General features: G+C 42.6%; 1 protein-coding gene across 1 annotated transcript in view; it reads right to left on the bottom strand.

The window, feature by feature from the left end:
• Window positions 1-26,734, bottom strand: part of LOC124722468 (feline leukemia virus subgroup C receptor-related protein 1-like) — a 94,187-nt gene that overhangs the window by 14,345 nt on the left and 53,108 nt on the right. The window contains exon 6 of the mRNA XM_047247624.1: window positions 14,530-14,640. Within this exon, the coding sequence (XP_047103580.1) occupies window positions 14,530-14,640 (111 nt within the window). The remainder of the gene's footprint in view (window positions 1-14,529; window positions 14,641-26,734) is intronic.

Genomic DNA, 26,734 nt, shown 5'->3' with positions numbered 1-26,734 from the left:
CAAAGTCAACTGAGGTGTTTGCTACGTCTAGAGAACTAGAAAACGTGTTCTCCACCTGTCTTTCACCTGCTAGATGTGCACACTACAATCGATGTTCTCTCAACCAAATGGAGGTGATAAATGTGCAGACGCAGTCGATCGGACAATTTACATGGGAGGGAATAATGGTCCAGCGCAAACACATGTCCATATTGAATCTTCTCAGATTTCCATGTAGAACATACATGATCACAAAGGCTGTCCAACACATACTGAGTATTAGTTCGCTATTCAACCGTGTAGAGGGCGACAGAGTTAGGTGAGCTACATTCCTGTATCCCAACTGAGCCTTCCATTTGGACGACTAATGCCATTAGCGGGAAACATGAGTCATTCCCACCACAGGCCACCGACGTCGCGCGCCATGCACCCATAGACAGAATCGTGCTAGGAAACCGGCTACATATGTATTCGATAACTGCATTTACAATTAAATATTACCATTGCAGTCTCAATTGGAAGACATTCGATGATGAGCGAAATACTCGAAAAATGCCCTGCTGACAGCAGCGGCTCTGGAAATAGAGATATCTGTACCATTCTTATGACTTGACATGCTTTTGCCTTTGCTACCACAGTATTGGACGTCAAATCCATGCCTTCCTTACGATTGTGCACAGTCGGTTTCTTTGCATATGTAAGAACACACACACACACACGTATATATATATATATATATATATATATATATATATATATATATATATATATTATAAGCCTGATGCTCAAGGTGAACCTACTACGCATTCCACACTACTAAGTATAATACTTCGCCAATAACTCATTGCTGGCGATACGAAACAATACTGAGCGAAAATCAGCGGTTCAAACGGTTCAAATGGCTCTGAGCAATATGGGACTTAACATCTGAGGTCATCAGTCCCCTAGAACTTAGAACTACTTAAACCTAACTAACCTATGGACATAACACACATCGATGCCCACGGCAGGATTCGAACCGTAGCAAAAAATGTTTCAAATGGCTCTGAGCACTGTGGGACTCAACTGCTGTGGTCATAAGTCCCCTAGAACATAGAACTACTTAAACCTAGCTAATCTAAGGACAGCACACAACACCGAGCCATCACGAGGCAGAGAAAATCCCTGACCCCGCCGGGAATCGAACCCGGGAACCCGGGCGTGGGAAGCGAGAACGCTACCGCACGACCACGAGATGCGGGCGAACCGTAGCAGTCGCGCGGTTCCGGACTTAAGCGCGTAGAATCGCTCGGCCACCGTGGCCGGCGAAAATCAGCGATTAGTGGACATGTTTCATTATTTTTTCTTGCGAGTGGTACCACAGTGTCTTGGAAAGAGAGACATAACAGTCTTACAGGGCGTCAGGTGTTAATAACAAGATTGCGACAACTATTTTACTGTCACATGCGATCTTGGTTTTATAGGTGCTTACAAGTATCGCTAACGATATCCGTGTTAAACTCTATACAAGCCTTATAAATCGAGGTATGGCATTGCCTCTGAATGAAGTTTTTACAGAGAAATACCGCGGCACTTAATACAGACGGTAACTGCCTGCGTGTATATTATCAGATCAACAGTTCGGTTACATATCGCCAATGGGTTTAAGCACGAAATAAAATCACCGAATTTAGAAAGTGATTCGGCTAAGGCACGTGGTATGAAGCTATCATTTGCAACTCCCTCATACCGCCACTAGATATTTCTCCAATATTTTTAACGCATTCTGTTTCAGTGCCACGTCTGAGGTTCTGTGATATTTCCACTGGGTTATAGGCGATGGTTGATTAAGAAGGATCACAAACAGTAGATGGTATGCTGATTGAGGTCATAAGAAATGTACAGTAGCTTTTCAGATCCCTAGTGCTACGCTTTCCAGTAGAAATGATGTCTGTAATTTGGAACACAAGTCTTTCCATTCAACCACATACCTGCGTTGGATCCTATGAAGAAGTCCTTTAATGATCACAAGCACTAGTGAATCATATTCACGGTACTCTCATATCTCGAAACGAGTCACCTTTTTCAAACCTGTCAGTTACAGTAAAATTCCAACGTGGCTTTCTAGGCAGCCACTATGCCTCTTGCAACTGCTGCCATTCCTGCAGATTTGCACATGTGATCATTCCAATTTAAGTCGGAAGTGAGCAGAAGTCAGAGAGAGCTATATCTACCACCTTCTCCATCCCATGTAGAAACAGGCTACGCTGAGTTAGTTCGATAGGACCGTGTTTTGACCATTCGATGGAAATGGGAAAATGTCGTAGCTCCACCAACATTGTATGATGTGTTAGGTCAGCGGCAAAGGAAACCTGCTCCTCCAACAAGGGGTAGTATAAAGACAGTATGAACAGTTACAGTGGTGTTTCTTATCGGAAAAATTAGGAAGACTCAACATCATACAGGTACTGCAGTCCGGAGCAGATCTGTGTGCCTCAGGGTCCATTCATGTCTATCATCCCAACAGTCTGTCATTGTTATACCGTCCCATCAGCCGGCCGGCGTGGCCGTGCGGTTGTAGGCGCTTCAGTCTGGAACCGCGTGACCGCTACGGTCGCAGGTTCGAATCCTGCCTCGGGGATGGATGTGTGTGGTGTCTTTAGGTTAGTTAGGTTTTAGTAGTTCTAAGTTCTAGGGGACTGATGACCACAGGTGTTAAGTCCCACAGAAAATTAGACGTCGCACAGTGTAAATAATATTGCTGCTGCTACTACCATAATACACACACACGCACTGGATGATTTTAAATAAAAGACAGTTACAACATAAGGAAACTGGAATAGTTTTGTGGTGTTGAGGAGCGTTCCCAAACTGCTGTCCAAAGGTGATTAAGGCCTCTACATTTAAACTCATCTGTCACAGTGACAGGACAGCTGATGATTCTGTGTTCCGTTTCGATTGATTCCTCATACTGAAATCACGTATGTGTTCACTGTTTCAGTGCTAGCCGCCTCCAGAAAGTGTCGCCCCTCCACCAGGATTCTTTCTGCATCTCAAACAATCGATGTCAGTCAATAATTATGTGGCAATCAACAGTGTACCAGTGGATGGAACAGATGGAAAAGACACCATCGATATATTGTAATAGTAAGCATCACAGTTGATAGTGCGAACAATTTTAGAAATTTGAAAGTAATTTCAACAGTGACCAATAATGTAACAGCATGCTTCCCAAGGCCGGCCGGGGTGGCCGTGCAGTTCTAGGCGCTACAGTCTGGAACTGCGTGACCGCTGCGGCCGCAGGTTCGAATCCTGCCTCTGGCATGGATGTGTGTGATGTCCTTAGGTTAGTTAGGTTTAAGTAGTTCTAAGTTCTAGGGGACTGATAACCTTAGAAGTTAAGTCGCATAGTCCTCGCAACCATTGAACAATTTGCTTCCCAATTTCAGTATCATCGCTAAATTGCCACTCCTCTACTTTGCGAGTACCATTGCAAATGTAGATAGATGACTGTGCAGTACGTCCATTCATTGTTAAATCTCCAACATACACATCATCAAAGTATACCAGACAGCAACCTACATATTTGTAACACCATGAGTATAGTGCATAATTTACGACCTGTTTCTATGTGGATGGGAATCAAAGGGCATTCTCGCAGTCTTAGGTTAAAGATAGAGGCTGAAAGAACCCCTCGCACTATCTTTGACAACCTGTCCTGCAGCACCGTTACCGATTTAATCTGCAGCTAACCATTAGTAGACCGCTACATTCTGCATCTCGTGAATGAATGGAGCTTGCAGAGTCCGCACCCATCCAAGTGCACAAGATTTCTCCAGATGCGCCCATGTCGAGAAGGTCAGCAGCCCTTGTCGATGTCTAGTAGTAGATTTGAAAGTATTGTGATGTAATAGCAGACGGTTAAGAAGAACAAGAAACGGGTGGTTTTTATGCATGCTGGAGCTGCAGATGGATGCAGTTCGAAGCATTTTACGTAAATCAACTACACAATCAATTCTAAAGTATTGTTCTAGTATTTGGGATCAGTGCCAGGAATGTATTGGTAAGAGAGAATATAAACCCACACACTCCTAAGGCAACACGCCTCTGCACTTAAAACTGGCTAAAATGTTAGATCACTTCAGTTTACAACCTATTAATTGTGTAGAATGCAGCGCTATTAATGTCCCACTGTAAGAAATATATTTCCAACGCATGAAATACATCCTTCTTGGAGGTTTCTCCACGATAAACTATGGTAACAAGCTGAAAAATGAAAAAAAACTTCCTTAAAACGTGAACTCTGTGTGATACATGCACAATATAGCTTTCCAGAGATGTACAGCGTCCACTGTTCACATCCGATCACGGTTCAGAAATTATACTATGCCCACATCAGTCCTATATAAAATGATCGTTAGTATGGAGAATACCTCTTACACAGACATCTGACGTGTCAAATTACACATCATGACGCCACTAACTCTGTAAAAGATCCTCTGTCAAGCAGATGTATACACGGGGATAGCAGTGCCTCAGAAACACCTATCGCTAACTTAGAGAATCATCTTAGTAATGAAACTGAAGTTTCGATTTTATAGCCAATACGCGAATGAGGAATAGAGCACATAGTAAGGAAGGTATGGATTTGACGTGGAATACTTTGATAGCAAAGGGAAAAGTATGTCAATTCATAAGAATGGTACAGATATCTCTATTTCCAGAGCCACTGCCATCAACTGGGCGTTTTTTCGGTATTTCGCTCATTATCGAATGTCTTCCAATTGAGACCGCAATGGTAATATTTAATTGTAAGTGCAGTGATCGAATATATATGTAGCCGGTTTCTTCGGACGATTCTGTCTATGGGTGCATGGCGCGCGACGTCGGTGGCCTGTGGTGGGAATGACTCATGTTTCCCGCTAATGGCATTAGTCGTCCAAATGGAAGGCTCAGTTGGGATACAGGAATGTAGCTCACCTAACTCTGTCGCCCTCTACACGGTTGAATAGCGAACTAATACTCAGTATGTGTTGGACAGCCTTTGTGATCATGTATGTTCTACATGGAAATCTGAGAAGATTCAATATGGACATGTGTTTGCGCTGGACCATTATTCCCTCCCATGTAAATTGTCCGATCGACGGCGTCTGCACATTTCTCACCTCTATTTGTTTGAGAGAACATCGATTGTGGTGTGCACATCTAGCAGGTGAAAGACAGGTGGGAGACACGTTTTCTAGTTCTCTAGACGTGACAAACACCTCAGTTGACTTTGCAAATTATAAGGATGAATTGAAATCTGTTATATCACCGACATCAGTATCCACAAGTGGAAATACCTGATTCCTCTAGTTTTTCTAGTTTTCACGTAAAGATCTCTGCAGGCGGGATACGTTTCTAGTTAGTTAGCAGTTTACAGTACGCCGCACATCGCTAAAGGTTTGGGTTTCTAGAGAAGTAATTTCCAGTCTATATCTTCGGAATTATACTGTGTAAGCGGTACTAGTATGCAAGCGATATTACTATGCGCCTGATGTCGAGAAGTATCGCGAAAATGGTATGATAATCTGGAAATCCATGTGAAAATAAATTTGTTCTTGTAATCCCAGAGTCTGGGGATTTGTGTAGAAACCAAACAGGTTGGGGCCAGAAACAGTGACGTCTTTGTGCCGACGGGTACTGACCCAGCCTTTGTACAACAGTCTTTGTGGTATATGTACTAGTGTCTGGTGGTAGATAGCTATATGCAGGATGCGGGTGTGGTGATTTTGTATGGCGCAGGATATGAACTGTGTGGTAATTACATCGTGGAGATCGGTTTCACGCTGAAATATTCAAGCTTCCATCCTCAGTGGCAAAGCAGTGTAATTGACGAATTGTTTCCCCCTATTTGACGATATGTAGACCACTTTTGCAAGGTTTAACTGTCGGTGCAATATGGCGATATGTAAAAAATATTTTTGCTGCTGAAAGTCTCGTCTGCAGAAAAAAAAATGTGAGACAGTGCTCCCATACTGGCAGTAGCAGTGATTTGGCGTGGTAAATTCAGCAAGAGCCAATCAGAATGCTCGATTCATTCACAAGACATTCTTTGTGCTGGCACATAGGAGCCTCTACATAGCGGTGAGAACGTTTACCATTTCAGATGCGTTTGTTGAAAGCAGGACATCACGATTTCCAGGAAGGTTAGCACGGGATGTCTCGTTAGAACCATCAGGAAGAATGGATTCGGTGTTATTCTGGACTATTATCTTTAACAGTTTCTGAAAGCACTGCAAAAGATTTCTATAGCGCATCCAGAGGGAGACTTGGCTCTTATTTACATAGACCTGTAACGCCAGTACAACACTGACAACCTTTTAGCTGCGCTTGAGGTGGCAATTAGGTCTTCGCTGGACTGCAGGTACAAAGGCTATGCATCATTGCAGCAGCAACGTTAAACATGAACGCACAGTCCGACACGTCTTGCACGTGGGACTGGGTAATATCCACCCGGTATTAGTCTGGGAAGCATTGCAAATTATTTATATAGCGTCTCCAGAGGGAAACTCGGCTGTTATTTACATAGACATGAGACATCAGTGTAACACCCGAAGAACTCTAACTGTAGACCTGTACGTAGACATGCCCTTTTATGTGCTGGCTGCAGGCGGTAGCGGCGTGAGTGTGGTGGCTTGTGCTCCAACGATCGTCTCTCCTACTGTGTCTCGCATCTGGCTGGATCTGCAAGGCGAGTGTGTGAATTCGGGAACATTGGCATGGGTAGCGGGATGTGTTTATTATTAGTTATCTTTTGTGTAAACTATATTCCATCGATTTCCCCCACCAATATGATGCTAGGAAATTTAAAAGCTACGCCACACTTGTGAAGGATATCGATTTAGTTAATTTCCATAATTAATTTGCGTACATTTTTAGTTAATGGAAGTAGTGTGTGGCATGGAGCAGGACAGCATGTTACGAGGGTTTTTCGGAAAGTAAAATGGCTCAAATGGCTCCGAGCACTGTGGGACTTAACTTCTAAGGTCATCAGTCCCCTAGAACTTAGAACTACTTAAACCTAACTAACCTAAGGACATCACACACATCCATGCCCGAGGCAGGATTCGAACCTGCCACCGTAGCGGTCGCACGGTTCCAGACTGTAGCACCTAGAGGCCGGCCGTGGTGGCCGTGCGGTTCTAAGCGCTACACTCTGGAATCGCGTGACCGCTACGGTCGCAGGTTCGAATCCTGCCTCGGGCATGGATGTATGTGATGTCCTTAGGCTAGTTAGGTTTAAGTAGTTCTAAGTTCTAGGGGACTGATGACCTCAGATGTTAAGTCCCATAGTGCTCAGAGCCATTTGAACCATTTTTTTTGTAGCACCTAGAACCGCTCGGCCACCCCGGCCGACTCGGAAAGTAAGGAACGGTCATTCGCGAAATGGAAAATACAGTGAAAATCTGATGAAGCTTTGCACAGATGCGTTGGGCACCGTGTCTAGTAACCCTGTCGATCGCATCATGTCGTTCTTTTCAGTTCTGAGCTCACAGTGAGAACGTAAAGATGGCTAGAAATCAGCATCTCCCGCTAAGAATGAGGGCATGACGAAAGATTTCGCCTGAAGCTATGCAATCCACATAACGTAACTGTCATGTGGTTCGTTCTACACGACAATTGTCAGCCGCACTCTGCATGGGCAATGAAAATGCTCCTGCAGCGTTTTCGATTGGCAGTGTTTGATCACCCACAATACAGCCCATAATTGGTATCTCTGAGGAGCCTCTGGCTGTGATGACAATAATTTTTCACAGACAACGAGCTGCAGTCCAGAGTAGAAAATGATCGAAAAGCACTGGCGGCTTGCCTCTATAAAGACGGAAATGAAAAGTTGGTACAACGCTACGATAAATGTCTAAGTCTGAGCGGCGATTGGGTAGAGAAGGACCTGGAACTTGCAGCTAACCATAGCAAATAAAACAGTTTTGATTTTCACGGTGGTTTCCATTTCGTGAGCTATCTTTCCTTACTTTCCGAATAGCCCTCGCGCACGCAATGAGTGATTGTGCACTGCATTACTTCGACAGTTCACAATTAGTAACCGTGCTTGCATAGGGTTTTAGAAGCAGTATTTTGACAATTTTATGAGTAGTTCGCAGTACCACAACAGCAAGGCCGTTTTGGTTAATGTTACAAGGCCATATCAGTCAATCATCCAGACTGTTGCCCCTGCAACTACTGAAAAGGCTGCTGCCCCTCTTCAGGAACCACACGTTTGTCTGGCCTCTCAACAGATACCCCTCCGTTGTGGTTGCACCTACGGTACGGCTGAAAGCAAGGGGAAACTACAGCTGTAATTTTTCCCGAGGGCATGCAGCTTTACTGTATGGTTAAATGATGATGGCGTCCTCTTGGGTAAAATATTCCGGAGGTAAAATAGTCCCCCATTCGGATCTCCGGGCGGGGACTACTCAAGAGGATGTCGTTATCAGGAGAAAGAAAACTGGCGTTCTATGGATCGGAGCGTGGAATGTCAGATCCCTTAATCGGGCAGGTAAGTTAGAAAATTTAAAAAGGGAAATGGATAGGTTAAAGTTAGATATAGTGGGAATTAGTGAAGTTCGGTGGCAGGGGGAACAAGACTTCTGTTCGGGTGAATACAGGGTTATAAATACAAAAATCAAATAGGGATAGTGCAAGAGTAGGTTTAACAATGATTAAAAAAATAGGAGTGCAGGTAAGCTACTACAAACAGCATAGTGAACGTATTATAGTGGCCAAGATAGACACGAAGCCCATGCCTGCTACAGTAGTACAAGATTATATGCCAACTAGTTCTGCAGATGACGAAGAAATTGAAGAAATGTATGATGAGATAAAAGAAATTATTCAGGTAGTGAAGGGAGACGAAAATTTAATAGTCATGTGTGACTGGAATTCGAGAGTAGGAAAAGGGAGAGAAGGAAACATAGTAGGTGAACATGGATTGGGGCTAAGAAATGAAAAAGGAAGCCGTCTGTTAGAATTTTGCACTGAGCATAACATAATCATAGCTAACACCTGGTTCAAGAATCATAAAAGAAGGTTGTATACATGGAAGAATCCTGGAGATACTAGAAGGTATCAGATAGATTATATAATGGTAAGACAGAGATTTAGGAACCATGTTTTAAATTGTAGGACATTTCCAGGGGAAATTGTTTAAATAGGCACTGCATGCAAAATAGTGACTTACGTCCATCCTGTCCAGCACAGGCCGAGTCGTTTCCCCACCAATTCCAAGGAAGAGGTGGTGGCTGGATGACATAGGATAGTGGAGGTAGCCCAAGCGACGTTTCTTCCCGCCCTATTCTGAGGTTAGTGGAGGTGGACCAATTGACCTTTTCTCCCACCAAAATTTGAACTTCCCACCATTTTCTTGGGTGGGGGTGGAGAGGGGGGGAGGGGACAGGGTTAAGTTAGTGGAGATAGCCTAATTCACTTACTTTCCCGCCAAAATTTGAACTTCCCACCATGACCTTATTTCAACGTTCTCACTTCTATCGTCGCCATCTTGGATCCACCATCTTGAATAAATTTGGCAGCATTGCTCAGTGGGGCGACGCCGCCCTTATCCTGCTACTGATGTCCACCCCAAATGCTGTATCATTTCAATGACACTCTGCCCTGTTTTGCGATAATACAAAATGTTCTGCCCTTCTTTGAACATTTTCGATGTGCTCCGTCAATCCAATCTGGTAAGGGTCTGGTATTCTAAAAGAGGACGACAAGCGTATTGTAGGCAGTCTCTTCAATTGACTTGAGACGGAAAGTACCGGTGTAGCCAAAAACCGGTTGTTTCAGCCATATCCGCCATCTCTAGTAATGCAGTGTCATCGATGGTTGGCGGGACTTACGAGTTTCAGTGACTGGTGGACACTGTGCGTCTGAGAAATATCGTGTCTTCAGAACAGCGTGCAGGTGAACTCATGTTCGGCGCATGATCGGAAAAAGCCCACGCGTTTCAGCCGTTGGCGAAAAACGTGGAGGGGGAAACCGCGATGGCTGAGTTGAGTGACAAACATAAATATTAAATCAGACCAAATTCAATAAAACTGAATCCCACTAGTTATTGAGAAGCTAGTAACATAGTTATAAAGTCAGAAATAAGACGAGTGCGTGGGCGAAAACGTGCCTACGATCTGAAAAGTAATCCTTAAGTTATTTAATGTCAAAGCTTTTGTTACTGAAATGATCTTTGAAAATTAATATCTTGACAATGCCTTGTGAGACTTTCAAAAGCTGTCTACGTATGGGGTTCATCGAACACTATCAGAATATCAGAATAGGTTCCTTATAAACATTACATGTTTTAAATTACAGACTTTACATGTACATACCGTGCGTAATAACACGGATTTTTATCACAATTATTAATAAAATATTGAAAAAAGCGGCAGAATTGTGAAGTATAAATGTATTTAGTTTTATTTGCTTTTGTTAGCAAAAACACAGCGTAAAGTAGCCTCTACCATGGCAAAATCACTATTATTGAACAAAATATTTGACGTACGAAAAAACTATAAAAGAGCAGTGGGAAGCTGAGAAATTTGCATGTATAACAGAATGTGTAAAAATTAATAGTTTCTAAGAATGCTCTGAAAGTGGACATGTATGGTCTTATATGATCTTGACTCACGACAGATCGAAAGCTTAAATACTCGGCAGCTAATTTATTTGCGGACAGTTGAGATCAGTCGACCTTGGGATTTAAAGGAAGCAACACGTACATATTAGCGACGTTTGGGTCGCGTCTCGATAGTGTCCGAAACTCCCTAAGTGTTGAAACAGAGATTTAGTGGTATTCACGTGTGTCGGTAGCGAATACTTTGAAATATTGCGATTTGTGAAATTAGGATAGTTCAGGTTACAGGAACTAGCCTGAACTTCAAAAACTTACTGTGATTATGTGCGGGTGGTCGGAACGTGCGATTTTCGACTGTTTTGGTGATATGGACTTTAATTTAAAACTTAAACTGAATGAACTTCGATTCATGACAAATGATAAATACGTTTGGTAGTCTCCCAGACATTAGCGTAGCCGAAGCTTAAAAAGCCAACTATGTATTCAGAGATCCTACGAACGAAAACTTCCATCTAACTTTCAATCTATAATTCGTTCAGTTGCAGCTGGGGGTTAGCGAGGTAAATTCTACAGGACAGTTTCTTAGCAGAAACTATTTGTTTCCAAGCAACACGTTTGTAGTAAGGGCACCTACCCGAAAGATATTCATATGGTAGCAGTATTTCAAAATTTCTCGAAAGCTTTTGACACCGCCCCTCAGAATCGGCTTCCAATAAAACTGCATGCCTATGGAGTATCGTCTGAAGTGTGCGACTGGATTCATGATTTCTTGTCAGAAAGTTCATAGTTCCTAATAATTAATGGAAAGTCGTTTATGAAACTTTTGTCAAATCGAGGGTTTCCGAGGGTAGGGTTTAGAGTCCCCTACTGTTTGCAGTCTATCCAAGCGATTTTGGAGAAAATGTGAAAAGCGCTGTTTGATTGTTTGCAGAAGATGTTGTCATTTACTGTCTAGTTAATATATATGATGACGAAAACGAATTTCAAATTGATTTATGCAAAATATCTGAATTGTGCAGAAAGTGGCAGTTGACCCTAAAAAATACGGAAGTGTAAAGTCCTCTTCATGAGCACTCAAAAGAATCGTTAAATTAAGTCACACTATAAATCACTCAAATTTAAAGGTTTTCGATTCAACTAAACACATGGCGATTGCAATTATGAGCAATATATGTTGCATTCGATCTTAGGGAGCAATCTTTCATTGATGAAGAGGGAAATCTTCTGCAGCCAAGATCGTTTGGTATTTTATTTCCAATGAGTGGAAACTGTTCTCGTTGTTTTGGTGCCATGAATGTATGTTAATAAGAATTTTCCAAAGATCCGATGATGACGGCAAGATCCTGTCGAAACAGGTCATTGTGGAATAAAATAAAAATACCGAACGATCTTGGCTGCAATTACGAACAACTTAAGTTGGAACCATCAAATAGAAAATATTGTGGGGGAGACCACGTTTGTTGGCATAATACTTAAACAATGAAAAAGATTTACTAAAGCGATTGCCTACACTACACTTGTCCTTCCTCTTCTGGACTGTTGCAGAATGGGATTGTTACTATATACGATTGACGAAGGACATCGAAAAACTTTAGAGAATGGCAGCTGGTTTTGTATAATCGCGAAATAGGGGAGGAGTGTCACGGGTATGACACAAGAGTTGGAGTGGCAATCATTAAATACAGGCCTTTTCCGTTGCGGCAAGATTTTTTCAAGAAAACTCAATCACCGACTTTCTCCTTCGACCAAGACAATATTTTGTTGACTTCCACCTACGTAAGGAGGAATAATCAACGTACTAGAATAAGAGAAGTGAGATCTTGCATCGAAAGGTTTAGGTGTTCATTTTTTCTATATGCTACTCAAAAGCGAGACGGTCGAGAAATAGTCTGAAAGTGGTTCTATGAACCCTCTGCAAAGCACATGAGTGTGAATTGCAGCCGGCCGGAGTGGCCGAGCGGTTCTAGGCGCTACTGTCTAGAACCGCGCGACCGCTACGGTCACAGGTTCGAATCCTGCCTCGGACATGGATGTGTGTGATGTCCTTTGGTTAGTTAGGTTTAAGTAGTTCTAAGTTCTAGGGGACTGAAGACCTCAGATGTTAAGTCCCATAGTGCTCAGAGCCATTTGAACCATTTTCGTCAGTTGCAGAATAGTCATGAAGCTGCAGATGTCGGTGCAGTCGCTTGAACAGCTTACCCGATGGTTCGATTGTCTGCCGTAGGATCATGATGGGCGATTGTGAGCCCAAAAGAAGTGCGAAAGCTAGACTACATTCCTAAGAATGTATTCTCATTGTGAAAGACGGTACTTGTAGTACTGTTTGCGAAACATTTTCAGTTGTGACAAAATAGGATGGAAATTCTGATAGTTACGTGTACTGTGACAGATGCTCTGCAGTTCTCTCATTCAGTGCCATTGCGATACAATTCGAGGCATATATCTGCAGAGTTCGCCGAAGTGTATGTTCTAAAGCATTACGGGTTTCTGTGAAAAAAATATAAATAGAAGACGTATCGAAATGTCAGCCAAAGATTTCCGTTTGTTTCCATAAGTATCACGTGGAGAATATCGGACCCGAAATGAGTAGCTAGGACGGGTGGACGTCTCCAACAATCTGCCTCATCTCACAGTAGTGTCAGGCAACATGAAATGACAGGTCGATGAAATATTACTGGAAACGATGGTTAGCGTTGTTCAAGCCATAGGAGTCATTGCAGTTCGTGTGCGGCAGATATGCACATCGATTCATTTCGAAAATGGTCATCATCATCTATGTGTCACGAAGCCTTTTAAATGATATTTTAAAAAATTCACGATTTCTTGTTTTCCACACATGTTCGCGATCGAAGAAAATCAAATTAAACTCTTCGTATTCTTCAGTCGTTGCGTATGAGGGGATTCGCTTGATATACTCGACAAAAATACAGCTACATTCATTACGACTTCCTTTTCTTTATATTTATACTTTTACTTGTTATATTGCAGTTAATTTTGTAACTAGTTGAACTGAGGGAGTAGGTCTACGGAGTGAATTAATTTCTTAATGACACGAACAGATAGAATTTAACGTACAGTTGACAACGAGATTTTTGAGAAAACGGACGACAATTCTTGTAGGTACCATTGAGGCATTCACCAGAAGTGATTTTAAGAAACCATTGGAACTGGGCTCAAGATGTCTGCACTGGAACATGAACTCTTCTCTTCCAGAATGTTTACTATGGAATGACTGAAATGGTCAAAATAGCAAATATCCCTCAGTTCGACTGCCATTGTCGATATATAATTAAGTAAAATGCATGGAGCAACACAGTAGCTGCGCTCTTTCAAAGCAGCCCTACCGGAATTTACCTCGAGCCATTTAGGAAAACCAAAAAATGCTTCAAATGGCTCTGAGCTCTATGGGACTTAACATCTGAGGTCATCAGTCCCCTAGAACTTAGAACTACTTAAACCTAACTAACCTAAGGACATCACACACATCCATGCCCGAGGCAGGATTCGAACCTTCGACAGTAGCGGTCGCGCGGTTCCAGACTGAAGCACCTAGAAGCGCTCGGCCACTCCGGCCGGCTTAGGAAAAGCGCGGAAAACCTAATTCTGCTTCTCCGGATGCACAGATGTCGTCCTCCAGAAGTCACCTCACTCGGTTTTAGTACAACGATATTTTAATTGAGAATTTGCGTTGGATCTGACACAAGTCATCTGTAGTGGAACAAATTAGGAGAGAGTGATAGTGATTTGCCAGAAGACGTGGACAACTCTGCGAGTACCCCACTGAAACAAAAACTCTTAGAGTTAAATTCCAATGGTTATGAGTGCAGGGAGAATGGAGAAAGGCATGGGCCGAATGGTAAGAAATGGTAGAAGTACTTGAGGTTGGAGGATACAGTTGTGCTCTGTTTTTAATGGTTTTGCAATGAGAAAATTGAAAACACGGATTGTTTTTAAGTTCTTACCCCATTACGGAGATGACTGCGTAGACCAAGGCGCGGTTCCCGAGGTGCACGACCACCGCGAAAGCGGCCAGCGATGCCAGGAACAGAGTGTATACCACCAGAACCGTTTCCCTGTACACAAAACACGTTCACGTCTCAAATTTAATTTATACTATTTACGACATGGATTTTTACCTATGTGAGCGGAAAGGTATGATCCAGTTATCAGAACTACGCACGGCCGCTACCGGAGGTAAAACTGTGTATTACAAGTACTAAGGACTGATGTTTTCATAGCATGACTACAACCTGCGACACTAGATCAGTGGTGGCTTGCATGAGCACACGTAGATAACTAATCAACAAAATTTTACAACTAAGGGATAAAAATTAAAAATAATAAACAAACAAACAAGAAGCTAGCGTAACACTCAGAACATGAGATTATAAACGAATGTGAGCCAAACGCTGAACAAATTCGCACGCCAATTTGAAGACCGTCGGGCTGTGGCAACGCTCAGTTTAGTTGTTTTTATTCCGTTCGCCGCAGTCGAGGATGTAAATGACGGGGTGACTCCCAGCTTAATATTACACACATAGTGAAGAGGATAAAACACGAAAATACACGGCACAGAAAATACACTACATACCGATTGGTGGAGCATGTGAGACGTTTTCCTCCACGGGTAATGATGGCAGATTGAGAAGGCCCAAGTCTGGAAACTGCCGCAGGGTAGTGAGACGGTTGACAGTACGATGATTGGCTACTCTTTTTTTTTCATGTTGGGTGCTGTCAAACAACCAGTTTGGATGGAGAAATCTCCAACATCCTTGGCGCTGTCGTAATTGTGCCTGTCACTCTCTGGGGAAAGGGCAGCTCATTTTGAAACTCAAAGCTGATCAGGCCGTAACGCAGGCTAAATTAGATGAGCTGAGAGCTGCAGTTGGCAGCAGTAAAGTTAGGAATAGAACAGATTATTTGGCCGTGATGAAATCGGCCTGATCAGGCAACAGCTTTAGTGCTTTGGAGACTGTAGGCAAAAGTGCTATGACAACCCAAGGAGTCAAGAACACTCTGACGAAATAGGGGAAAAATTGTAAGCCAAGGTTAGTAGCAGTCAGAGGACTAAAAATGTCGTTATGATCCTTCTGCAAGGGAGTAGCCATGGGAAGGGAACGTCCAAAATCATAGGTAATTGCCTGGGCATGGAATACGAGGTACTTAGTGTTTTCAACTAAGTGCAGGGCTCAGCAATTTCAGCTATGATTGAGGTTCTCTGAGGAAATATCTCGGTAAAGAAGATCGTATAAGGGTTATTCAGGGCGCCAGAGAAACTTTGGGTCATAAACTGAACTACGCAATTGAAGAAGACATCAGGCGCATCGCTGGGAATGCTCCTCACACCAATGCGAAGATTTTGTCACCCTCTGAGCGATATGACGAGCCCTGAATAGATGAAGCGCTCCGTCGAATGTGTAAATGCAGAGCTTCATCGGTCACTCACTAGACTACGGCAGTCGCACGTGGGTGCGATCAAAAAATCGCCCCTCATACAGACACACCAAACAGGGATTTTTTCTGCCTCATGATGTCTGGGTGTTGTGTGCTGTCCTTAGGTTAGCTAGGCTTAAGTAGTTCTAAGTCTACATCTGAAGTTTCTGGAAAGAGATTACTAGCACGACTAATTTCCAGAAGCATTCAATATAACCAGATCTGTTCAATCCGTATGATTTCCAGCTTTTTTATTATACCTTTTTTAAGCTAAATGTTTCCAAAGACAGAGCTAACGAATAACTAGATACACATTTGTAACACTAAAGGAAGAAACAAAATACTGCAGCTTGGACAGAACAATGGCTAACAATCATAATACATTTGCACTTTTCCATCAAACATAAGAAGCATGATCAATAAGAACAATGAACTTGTCGTATCACTACAGGATATTGGAAAATACGTCCGCAGCTCGTGGTGGTGCGGTAGCGTTCTCGCTTCCCGGGTTCGATTCCCGGCGGGGTCAGGGATTTTCTCTGCCTCGTGACGACTGGGTGTTGTGTGCTGTCCTTAGGTTAGCTGGGTTTAAGTAGCTCTAAGTTCTAGGGGACTGTTGACCATAGATGTTAAGTCCTATAGTGCTCAGAGCCATTTGAACCATTTTTTATTGAAAAGTGTAAAAGTGTTTCTATAGGTGTGCTATGCATAAAAGAACATCCTATGGAAGTTAAAGAAATATAACAGGTGCTTCTGGATGAATACAAGTTAGTATCACATTAGAGCGGGTGTAAAATAAGGATACATATAAAATGAAATAAAATCCCAGGGAATAGATCTCAGTGAATATTACACAGAACAACTACTTGAGTGCTGTACATAAGTAATAGACTGATTAACATACAAGACAATAGTTCTGAATGTATGTAGGTCCCCAACAGGAAATGTTTTAAACTTCATTAAGCAATTAGATGGAGTACGAATAAGACTTAGTATAAGTAATTGGAAAGTGACTGCACGTGGCGTGTACAATGTACATTTCACCTCTGATAATCCTGACCGAGGGTACCTAGAGTTACTGATGTCCATCTTCGATTTGACTCCCACAATAACATTCCCAACAAGAATAGACGGACACAGTGCAACATGAATTGATAGTTTGAGCTAAATCCAATCATTTTTAATAAAATAGGTGTGAGAACCATAATAAATGGTTTATGTGACTCTAATTACAGCAATAAAGGAAAGGAAAATTTCATATAATTGTAAGTGCTGTCTAAGTTACAGTATTCAGAGAAAATTTATAGTATGAAAAAGGGATATATTTACCACGGACACACAGTAGATGAGAAATTTAAACGTTTCCTAAAAATCTTATTAAAGTTTTCCTTTGCAACGGGTCAATGATATTTACAATGAAAGCTGAAAGAAGGAACAGAGAGTTTTACATAATGCAAAGGATTAACTCTATTCAAGGCTTAAGAATACATTACAAATAATGTAAATTCTTCAACGTATGTTCAATAAGGCAAATATAGGTACATTTCCAGAATCTGCAGCGGAGTGTGCGCTGATATGAAACTTCCTGGCAGATTAAAACTGTGTGCCCGACCGAGACTCGAACTAGGGACCTTTGCCTTGCGCGGGCAAGTGCTCTACCATCTGAGCTACCGAAGCACGACTCACGGCCGGTTTCATATCAGCGCACACTCCGCTGCAGAGTGAAAATCTCATTCTGGAAACATCTCCCAGGCTGTGGCTAAGCCATGTCTCCGCAGTATCCTTTCTGAGCTTCCGTAAAGTTTGGAAGGTAGGAGACGAGATACTGGCAGAAGTAAAGCTGTGGGGACCGGGCGTGAGTCGTCCTTCGGTAGCTCAGATGGTAGAGCACTTGCCCGCGAAAGGCAAAGGTCCCGAGTTCGAGTCTCGGTCGGGCACACAGTTTTAATCTGCCCGGAAGTTTCACAGGTACATTTCCCAAAAAATCAAAACTTCAAGGACAAGGCGAAGACAATTTGGAATATTATCAGGCACGAAACGAATAACTCGGCAACGAGAATGACCTTAAATTCCCAGATGACAGTAGCAGCGAGACACGTGGTATGACACTCAGATCATTAGCTACCGAATTCTCAGAGTTCATTCTAACTACAGCCGATAACATGAGGACGAAAAATGGTCCATCGAAACCAAATCCAATAAACTTACTTAGACAGGCAGCGCATACTCCACCAGCAGACACCGTTACAGCCGAATCGTCTACCAGATAGAACACAAAAATCATTAAGTCACTAAAAAGTAGTAAATATTCTAGCTATGATGGTATCGAATCAAAATTACTAAAATTTTGCTCTGTCTTCACAGCAAGGGAAGTCAAACGGCGTTCAGAATAAAGACACTTCGACTGTCACAATTTTATTAATAAACTGTCGAAGTATTCGTAATGAAGTTCTCAAATTTACTGCGATCCAGGAAATTTCTCGCGCTGAAATTATTCTTGGTACTGGGAGCTGGCTGAAACACGACTTGGAAAGCTCTAAGATATTTAGTGGATCGTGGAGCATATATCGTAAAGGCATATTAAAGGCTATAGGAGGGGGAGTTTTCATTGCAGTTGACAAAAATATTTTCTCCATTGAGGTCGAAGTTGAGTGTGACAGTGAACTCGTCTGGTGGCATACAACAGACGTAGGTGAAACTAAGTTAATTGTTGGATGTTTTTACCGGCCACGTGAATCCTCTATGGCAGTTCTAGAGTCATTCAGAGAGTCTATGGCAGATAGCGCGTAAATCCCCAGATTATGCAGTACTAGTTGGAGGCGACTTTAACCTGCCGCTTATACACTGGGATGCCCATGGATTCATTGCGGGGAGGGGACAGACAGATGGTCGTGCGAAATACTTTTGAACACGTTTTCTGGAAATTGTCCTCAGTAGCTAGCTCGGCAGACCACACGCAATGGAGATATCTTAGACCTTGTAGCTACAAATAGGCCGGACCTTATTGACAATGTCACTATAGGAACGGGGATTAGTGATCATGATGTCATTATAGCAACTATGATTACGAAAATTAATAGTTCAGTCAAGAAGGTCAGAAGAGTATTTCTGCTAGGTAGAGCAAATAACCAGTTATTAACATCTTACTTAGACAGTGAAATGGCGTTATTTAGTTCCAGTAAGATGAATGTAGAGGAAGTATGGGCAAAGTTCAAGCAGATTGTAAATCGTGGACTGGTGACTTATGTTTCTAGTAAGTGGATAAAGGATGAAAAAGACCCACCATGGTTTAATAAGGAAATTCGGCGGATGCTGAGGAAGAGAGACTGCTGCACTCTATGTTCAAAAAGTGACACACAAATGACGGCAAGCGAAGGTTAGTGGAGGCTCGTGCGTCTGCGAAAAGATCTATACACGAAGCATACAAAAACTACCATTGTCGTACCTTAGCAATACATGTGGCAGAAAACCCGAAAAAATTCTGATCGTATGTAAAATCACAAAGAGAGTCTAGGGAATCTGTTCAGTCCCTTGTTGCTCAGTCTGGTGCGGCATTTGAAGATAGTAAACCGAAAGCCGAAGTGTTCAATTTCTCGTTCAAGAAATCGTTCACACGGGAGAACCGTACAAACATACTGTCATTTGACCATCGGACAGACTCCCGCACGGACGACATAGAAATAAGCATAAATGGCGTAGAGAAGCAACTTAAAGAATTGACAATAAATAAATCAATAGGTCCGGATCGATTCCAGTTCGATTTTACAAAGAGTGCTTTACAGCATTTGGCCCTTACCTTGCTTGCATTTATCATGAGTCTCTCGCCCAGCGCACTGTCCCAAGCGACTGGAAAAAGCGCAGGTGACTAGTGTATAAGAAAGGTAAAAGAACGGTCCAACAAAATTACAGACCAATATCCCTAACTTTTGTTTGCTGCAGAATCTTCGAACACATTCTCAGATCGAATATAATAAACTTTGTTGAGGCTAAGAAACTTATGCTCACAAATCAGCATGGTTTTAGAAAGCATCGCTCGGGAGAAACTCAGCTTGCCCTTTTCTCATATGATATACTGAGAACTACGGATGAAGGACAATAGGCAGATTCCACATTTCTAGGTTTCTGGATAGCATTTGACACGGTGCCCCATTGCAGGCTGCTAACGATGGTACGACCATATGGAATAAGTTCACAGATATGTGAGTGGCTCGAACATTTTTAAATAATAGAACACAGTATGTTGTCCTCGACGGTGAGTGTTCATCAGAGACAAGGGTTTTGTCAGGAGTGCCCAATGGAAGTGTGATAGGACCGCTGTTCTCTACATACATAAATGATTTGGCGGACCGGGTGGGCAGCAATCTGTGGTTGTTTGCTGATGATGCCGTGGTATACGGAAAGGTGGCGAAGATGAGTGACTGCAGGGAGATACAAGACGACTTAGACAAAGATTCCAATTGGTATGATGAATTGCAGCAAACCCTAAATGTGGAAGAGCGTAAGTTAATGCGGATGAGCAAGAAGAACAAACCTGTAATGTTCGGATACAGTATTACTAGTGTCCAGCCTGACAGAGTCAAGTCGTTTAAATATCTGGACGTAACGTTGCAAAGCGATATGATGTCGAACGAGCATGTGAAAACTGTGGTACGGAAGGCAATTGGTCGACTTCGGTTTACTGGATAATTTTAGGAAAGAGTGGTTCACCTGCAAAGGAGACCGCATATAGGACGCTGCTGTGACCTATTCTCGAGTACTGCTCGAGTGTTTGGGATCCGTGCCATGTCGGATTGAAGGAAGACATCGAAGCAATTCAGAGGGCTGCCAGATTTGTTACCGGTGGGTTCGAACAAAACCTAAGTATTACGGCGGTGCTTCGAGGACTCAAGAGGGAATCCCCACAGGGGAGACGGCGTTCTTTTCGGAAAAAAACTATTGAGAAAATTTAAAGAACCGGCATTTGAAGCTGACTGCCGAACGATTCTGATACTGCCAACAAATATCGCGCGTAAGGAACGAGACGGTAAGACACGAGAAATTAGGGCTTATAAGGAAGTGTACAGACAATCATTTTTCCCTCTCTCTATTTGCAAGTGGAACAGGAGGGGAAATGAGAAGCATGGTACAAGGTACTCTGTGCCATGCATCCAAAGGTGGCTTGCGGAGTGTCTGTGAAGATGTAGATGCAGACTTGGTAGCTCCATCCTTGAGTTAATTTTGTAACCAGTCGACGAATCCAGGTATATTTCCTGGAAGACTTAAGTATGAGATAGTAATAACAATACGCAAAACTTTGGATAAGCAACTGACCTCAAATCATCTATTGATATCCCTTCTTCCCGTATTCTCGAAAAAGACTGCTACAGAATACTGAATCGCCATTTTCAGAAGAACATCTTAACAACAGTTCAGTTTGGCTTTCGTGAAGGCTTCTCTACTGAGAAGGCAATATATGAAATTTATGATTTCATGAACTAAATTGTAGTGGAACCAAGCAAGAAATAATACCACTTTGGATTTTTTTGTGACCTGGCCAAAGCCTTTGATGATGTGGATGATTAAATTCTGTTAAGTAATCTAAAATGATATGGTATGAAAGAGCTTCCCCTTTCATGGCAGTAACCCCATCTTAACAATAGGAAATACGATGTGCCACAGGGTTCAGTGCTTCACCCACACCCGTTCTTGGTCTACATAGCTGATTTACCTGGAACATTCGAGGACTCTTCAAAACTTTAATGTTTACTGATGATGCATGTACATTGATAAAAGGCGCAATTCACATTCTTAACACACACAGCAAGAAGAACAATACACACATCAAAAAAAGTTTTGCATCACCCCAGTTCCTAGAACTCCTGAAGAAAGACGTTTACTGTGGATGTTGTATCACAGACACAGTCCCTTTCACTGTTCAGATATGTCACTAAACCCGCCCAAAGATGTAAACAACCATGCATGAGCAGCGTCTATTAGATGGAGGGGGTCCGACAGCCGATCAGTTCCAGTCATTCCTCCATGAAGGAGGTACATGGTTCGTGTTGTCTGTAGTTCAACCATTCCTGGACGGTCAATACCGCGGTTCGATGGCGTCCGCGTAATTACTTTGTGCCAGGAAGGGCTCTCAGCAACGGAAGTGTCCAGGTGTCTAGGAGTGAACCAAAGCAACGTTGTTCTGACATGGAGGAGATACAGTGAGACAGGAACTGTCGATAACATGCCTTGCTCAGGCCGCCCTAGGGCTACTACTGCAGCGGGTGACCGCTACTAATGGATTATGGCTCGGTGGAACCCTGACAGCAACTCCACCATGTTGAATAGTGCGTTTCGTATAGCCACAGGCCGTCTCGTTACGACTCTCACTGTGCGCAATAGGCTGCATGATGGGCAACTTCACTCCTGACGTCCATGTCAAGGTCCATCTTTGCTACTTCGACACCATGCAGCGTGGTACAGATGGGCACAACAACATGCCGAATGGACCACTCAGGATTCACATCACGTTCTCTTCGCCGATAAGTGTCGCATATTCCTTCAACGAAACAATCGTCGGAGGCGTGTTTGGAGGCAACCCGGTCAGACTGAATGCCACAGACACACCGTCCAGCGAGTGCAGCAAGATGGGCATTATGTGGGACCGACATACGCCGCTGGTGGTGGTGTAACGGCTGTACAGTACGTGAATGCCATCCTCCGACCGATAGTGCAATCATATCGGCAGCATATTGGCGCGGCAGTCGTCTTCATGGACGACAGTTGGCGCCCTCATCGTTCAGGATAACGACATCGCTCGACTAGAGTTTCCAGCATGTTCTCCACACATGAACCCTATCGAACATGCCTGGGATAGATTGAAAAGGGCTGTTTATGGACGACGTTACCCACCAGCCACTCTGAGGAATCTACTCCGAATCGCCGTTGAGGTGTGGGACAATCTGGACCAACAGTACCATGATGAACTTGTGGTTAGCATGCCATGACGAATACAGGCATGCATCAATGCACGAGGACGTGCTACTGGGTATTAGAGGTACCGGTGTGTACAGCAATCTGGACCACCACCTGTGAAGGTCTCGCTGTACGGTAGTACAACATGTTATGTGTGGTTTTCATGAGCAATAAAAATGATGGAAATGAGGGTATGTTGATCTCTATTCCAACATTCTGTACAGGTTCCGAAACTCTCGGAACAGAGGTGATGCAAAACTTTTTTTGATGTGTGTATTACAGAAACTCGTATTACGCAATTCCAGAAAAAAGAAAATGGCTTACAGGTACTAGAAGTAGAGGTCAATGCGCATATGTACACTGGATGAGACTCCATTTTTGAATTCCTGACACAAACTCACATAAACTGAGGTGATACCAGCATGTGCGTAAAATAATAAAAAGTTCAATTATGCCTGCTTTGCACTCAGAAATCTATCTCATTGTGTTGACCTGCCGACAAGATTGGCTGCACACAGTTCTATAGTATGACAGAATGTTCAGGGACATTGCAGCTAAGGTGAAAACAATAGTTATTCCACAAAAGCTTGCTATAAGAATATTCTGCAAAGTTGCTGAGCGGACATATTGCTGAGGCCTCTTCAGGAACCTGGGGAATCTTACACTTACATGCCAATTCATACACTCCCATATGTTATTTTTTGTTAAAAACAACCGTGTATTTAGGATGAACTCAGTAATTCACAATCACAATACTAGGAACAGAAATAATTTCCATATAAATTAAGCATTCTTCTCTGGGATTCAGAAAGGGCTTTTGTATTCTATTGCAAAATGTTTTCATAGGATGCCAGAGGACATTAGGGAGAAAATTTAAAAACACAAATATTTAAAAACAATGTAAAAATATTTTTCATTAGCCACTCCTTCTACAATTTATCAGAACACTTGGACTCAAGAATATTATTCCACACCTAATTCTAATAGTTATATTAAAGATAGCCTAAGTTTTCCAGTATAGTGAAAGCTGAAACTGGTCTGTGTGAAGTTACATAAATGCTTTGTCTGAAGTATTAGCAGCTGAGTAGTATAGGAGGAAGAGCAGTGGCAGTTTTCAAAATATCTGTTCTGCTCTTAATATAAACATATAAAGTCATCATCAGTTTGTGCAGATTAGCGCTCGTCATAATTTATGTACAGTAATAAATAACGTTGACAACAACCATTGTAATATTAATGTAAGAAAAAAGCAGAAAATTGAAAATAAGAATTGATTTTAAAAAATAAAAGGAATTAACTCAAGTTCCAAGTGAACAACTTCCAACTTATATTACTATACATGTTACTGGCAGCCCCAGAATAACTCGACGTTTGCCGACTAACTACAACAATACCTACTTCTAAACCTACTGCTGCTACACTATTCTAAATTGCCCACACTGGTATGTGCGTATCATATATGCGTTGTGTCAACAATCTATAAATACAAATTCGCCGTCCAGAGGTTGCAACCATGGAAAGCACTGGACTACGTAGTGCGCCAATGAGTGATACTTGCTACTATGCATTCGAGAGCTTATCAGGACACTATAACAACTACGATCTGCCCTTTCTGCAGGAATGAGAAAGGTAACATGATTGAGTACTATGCTCAGATGATTCGTTAAGAGAGTACAGAGGACAGTGAAGGAGAAATAATGTCCATAAAGGGAAAATTATATTATAAATGTAGGTGATAATAATATCATCCAACAAAGCAATCTACTCGAATGATTCTTCTGAAAGAATGGAAGAGCAAACTTGTCTTTGTCTTTTGATGACAACATTATGCCATCTGAAACTTCTGAGTACTCATCACTACCAACATTAAACGTTATTTGCTAGTATTGTTTTCTTACTTTTATCAAACTTCACGTATAACCCCTGAAAAAGTTTACAGTCTAAATGCTTTTAAACTAGTTTCTCGTAAAATTTACATGGCTTCAGCGATATATGAATTCTCTCTCTCCGAGAGATAAGTGATCATTGCCTTGACATGGAAATAAACGTTGTATGTCAAAGTGATGACTGCACATATGTCACGACAATTACACAATAAGTGTACATGATTAACAGACGAATTGTATATATGCAGATGTCTTGAATAAGCAGTACTGGAGCTTCAGCTTTAAGGTAAAAGAAGATTACGTCGTCCTAAATCTGTAGGTTCTTTTGAAAACCAGTCCTAGACTAGGTATAAATCTCTTGAAGATGCCGTCGTCTTTCTTCGACTACTGTACTGACTTACCCAGCCTGTTGTAGTGAGGCTACAGCTAAACGCGGACTTTAAACAAGGGGCAATATTTCACATACAGGGTGTTTCGCGACTCATGTTACACACCTCTAGAGGTTGTAGAGGAACTTTAAACAAGGGGCAATATTTCACATACAGCGTGTTTCGCGACTCATGTTACACACCTCTAGAGATTGTAGAGGGGTCTAGTAGATCAAGTTTTACATAGGAACCCATGTACGGAAACTGTTCGTTTCTATGTTACCACGAAATCAAGAACTGCTTAATGGCACACTATATGTTTCTTACGCAGTTCGCCTGTCGTGGTAGGCTACCCACATTCAAGTGGATGGTACAGTGACACGATGTCACGTGATTTGTTCGTTTCCATCTGCCTTGTTTTCGTGCTTCCTGGTGATGCGTCTGTTGACATTACGGTGACTAGTACTGTAGTAAAAGGATGCCTGAGTACACTTTCGCAGAGCACACTAACATTTTGTTAATTTACGATGAAGCTCTCCGTAATGAAAGGAAACCTCAGTTTCTGTAGTATGAGTACTTTCCAAATCCTGTGATTCCGTCTCATCCCACGTTTACTAGCGTAGAACAACGGCTGCGGAAGGCGGGAAATTCATAAGCGATAGAGCAAACTGTGATGCTCCAAGAAGGCGCCGATTGGACGAGGAACTGCTTCATCAAACTGAAGATAACCCATCGACCAGTAATCAAGCCGTTGCACATTACTTGCATGTGTCTCACGCGCCTCTCTGGTGTGCTTGGCAAGGACAGCAACTCCACTTATATCACCCTCAGAAGGTGCACGCTATGCTCCTGGCGGATTTTGTACCACATGTCAATTTCTGTACTTGGTTTTGGTTTTCACACCGTTTTACGGGTGTACCTCAGATGCCAAAGCAAAGTTTGTTCGTCGTCGAAGGGCATTTCAACAGGGAAGGTGTTTTAAATCCCCGAAATAGCCACATTTGGGACCAAGGAAACTCCAAAGCCACATGTACACGAAGATTTCAGCACACCTTCGGCACAATCTACGATGGTCGTGTGATTGGGCCCTCCATCCATCCGACCCCGCTAATAGGTGCCAAGTACTTGATATTCCTGCAACAAGTGACGGTGGAGTTTTTGGAAGATGTGTCACTGGACACTCGGCACGCATTGTGGTTCCAGCATGATGGAGCGGCAATCCATTCTGCAGTTCAAGTCCGAAAAAATCTGAACGTAGTCTCTGGGGACAGGTGGATCACTCGAAGTGGACCACATGCTTGGCCACCAAGATCCCCAGATTTAATCCCTTTGGACTTTTTCTTGTGAGGCTACATGAAGAGTCCTGTTTACGAGATCCCTGTTCAGTGGAGGAAAATCTCGTTGCACAGATCACTGCTGTGGCAGAAGTGATTAACCATGCACCGTACACGTTTGACAGAGTTTATGGGAACTCGTGATGACTGGGTGTTGTGTGATGTCCTTAGGTTGGTTGGGTTTAAGTAGTTCTAAGT

Source organism: Schistocerca piceifrons, chromosome X (genome assembly GCF_021461385.2).
Source record: "Schistocerca piceifrons isolate TAMUIC-IGC-003096 chromosome X, iqSchPice1.1, whole genome shotgun sequence".
NCBI classification, from domain to species: domain Eukaryota; kingdom Metazoa; phylum Arthropoda; class Insecta; order Orthoptera; family Acrididae; genus Schistocerca; species Schistocerca piceifrons.
The sequence above is the reverse complement of the archived record's forward strand: the minus strand, read 5'-3'. Positions and strand labels throughout refer to the sequence as shown.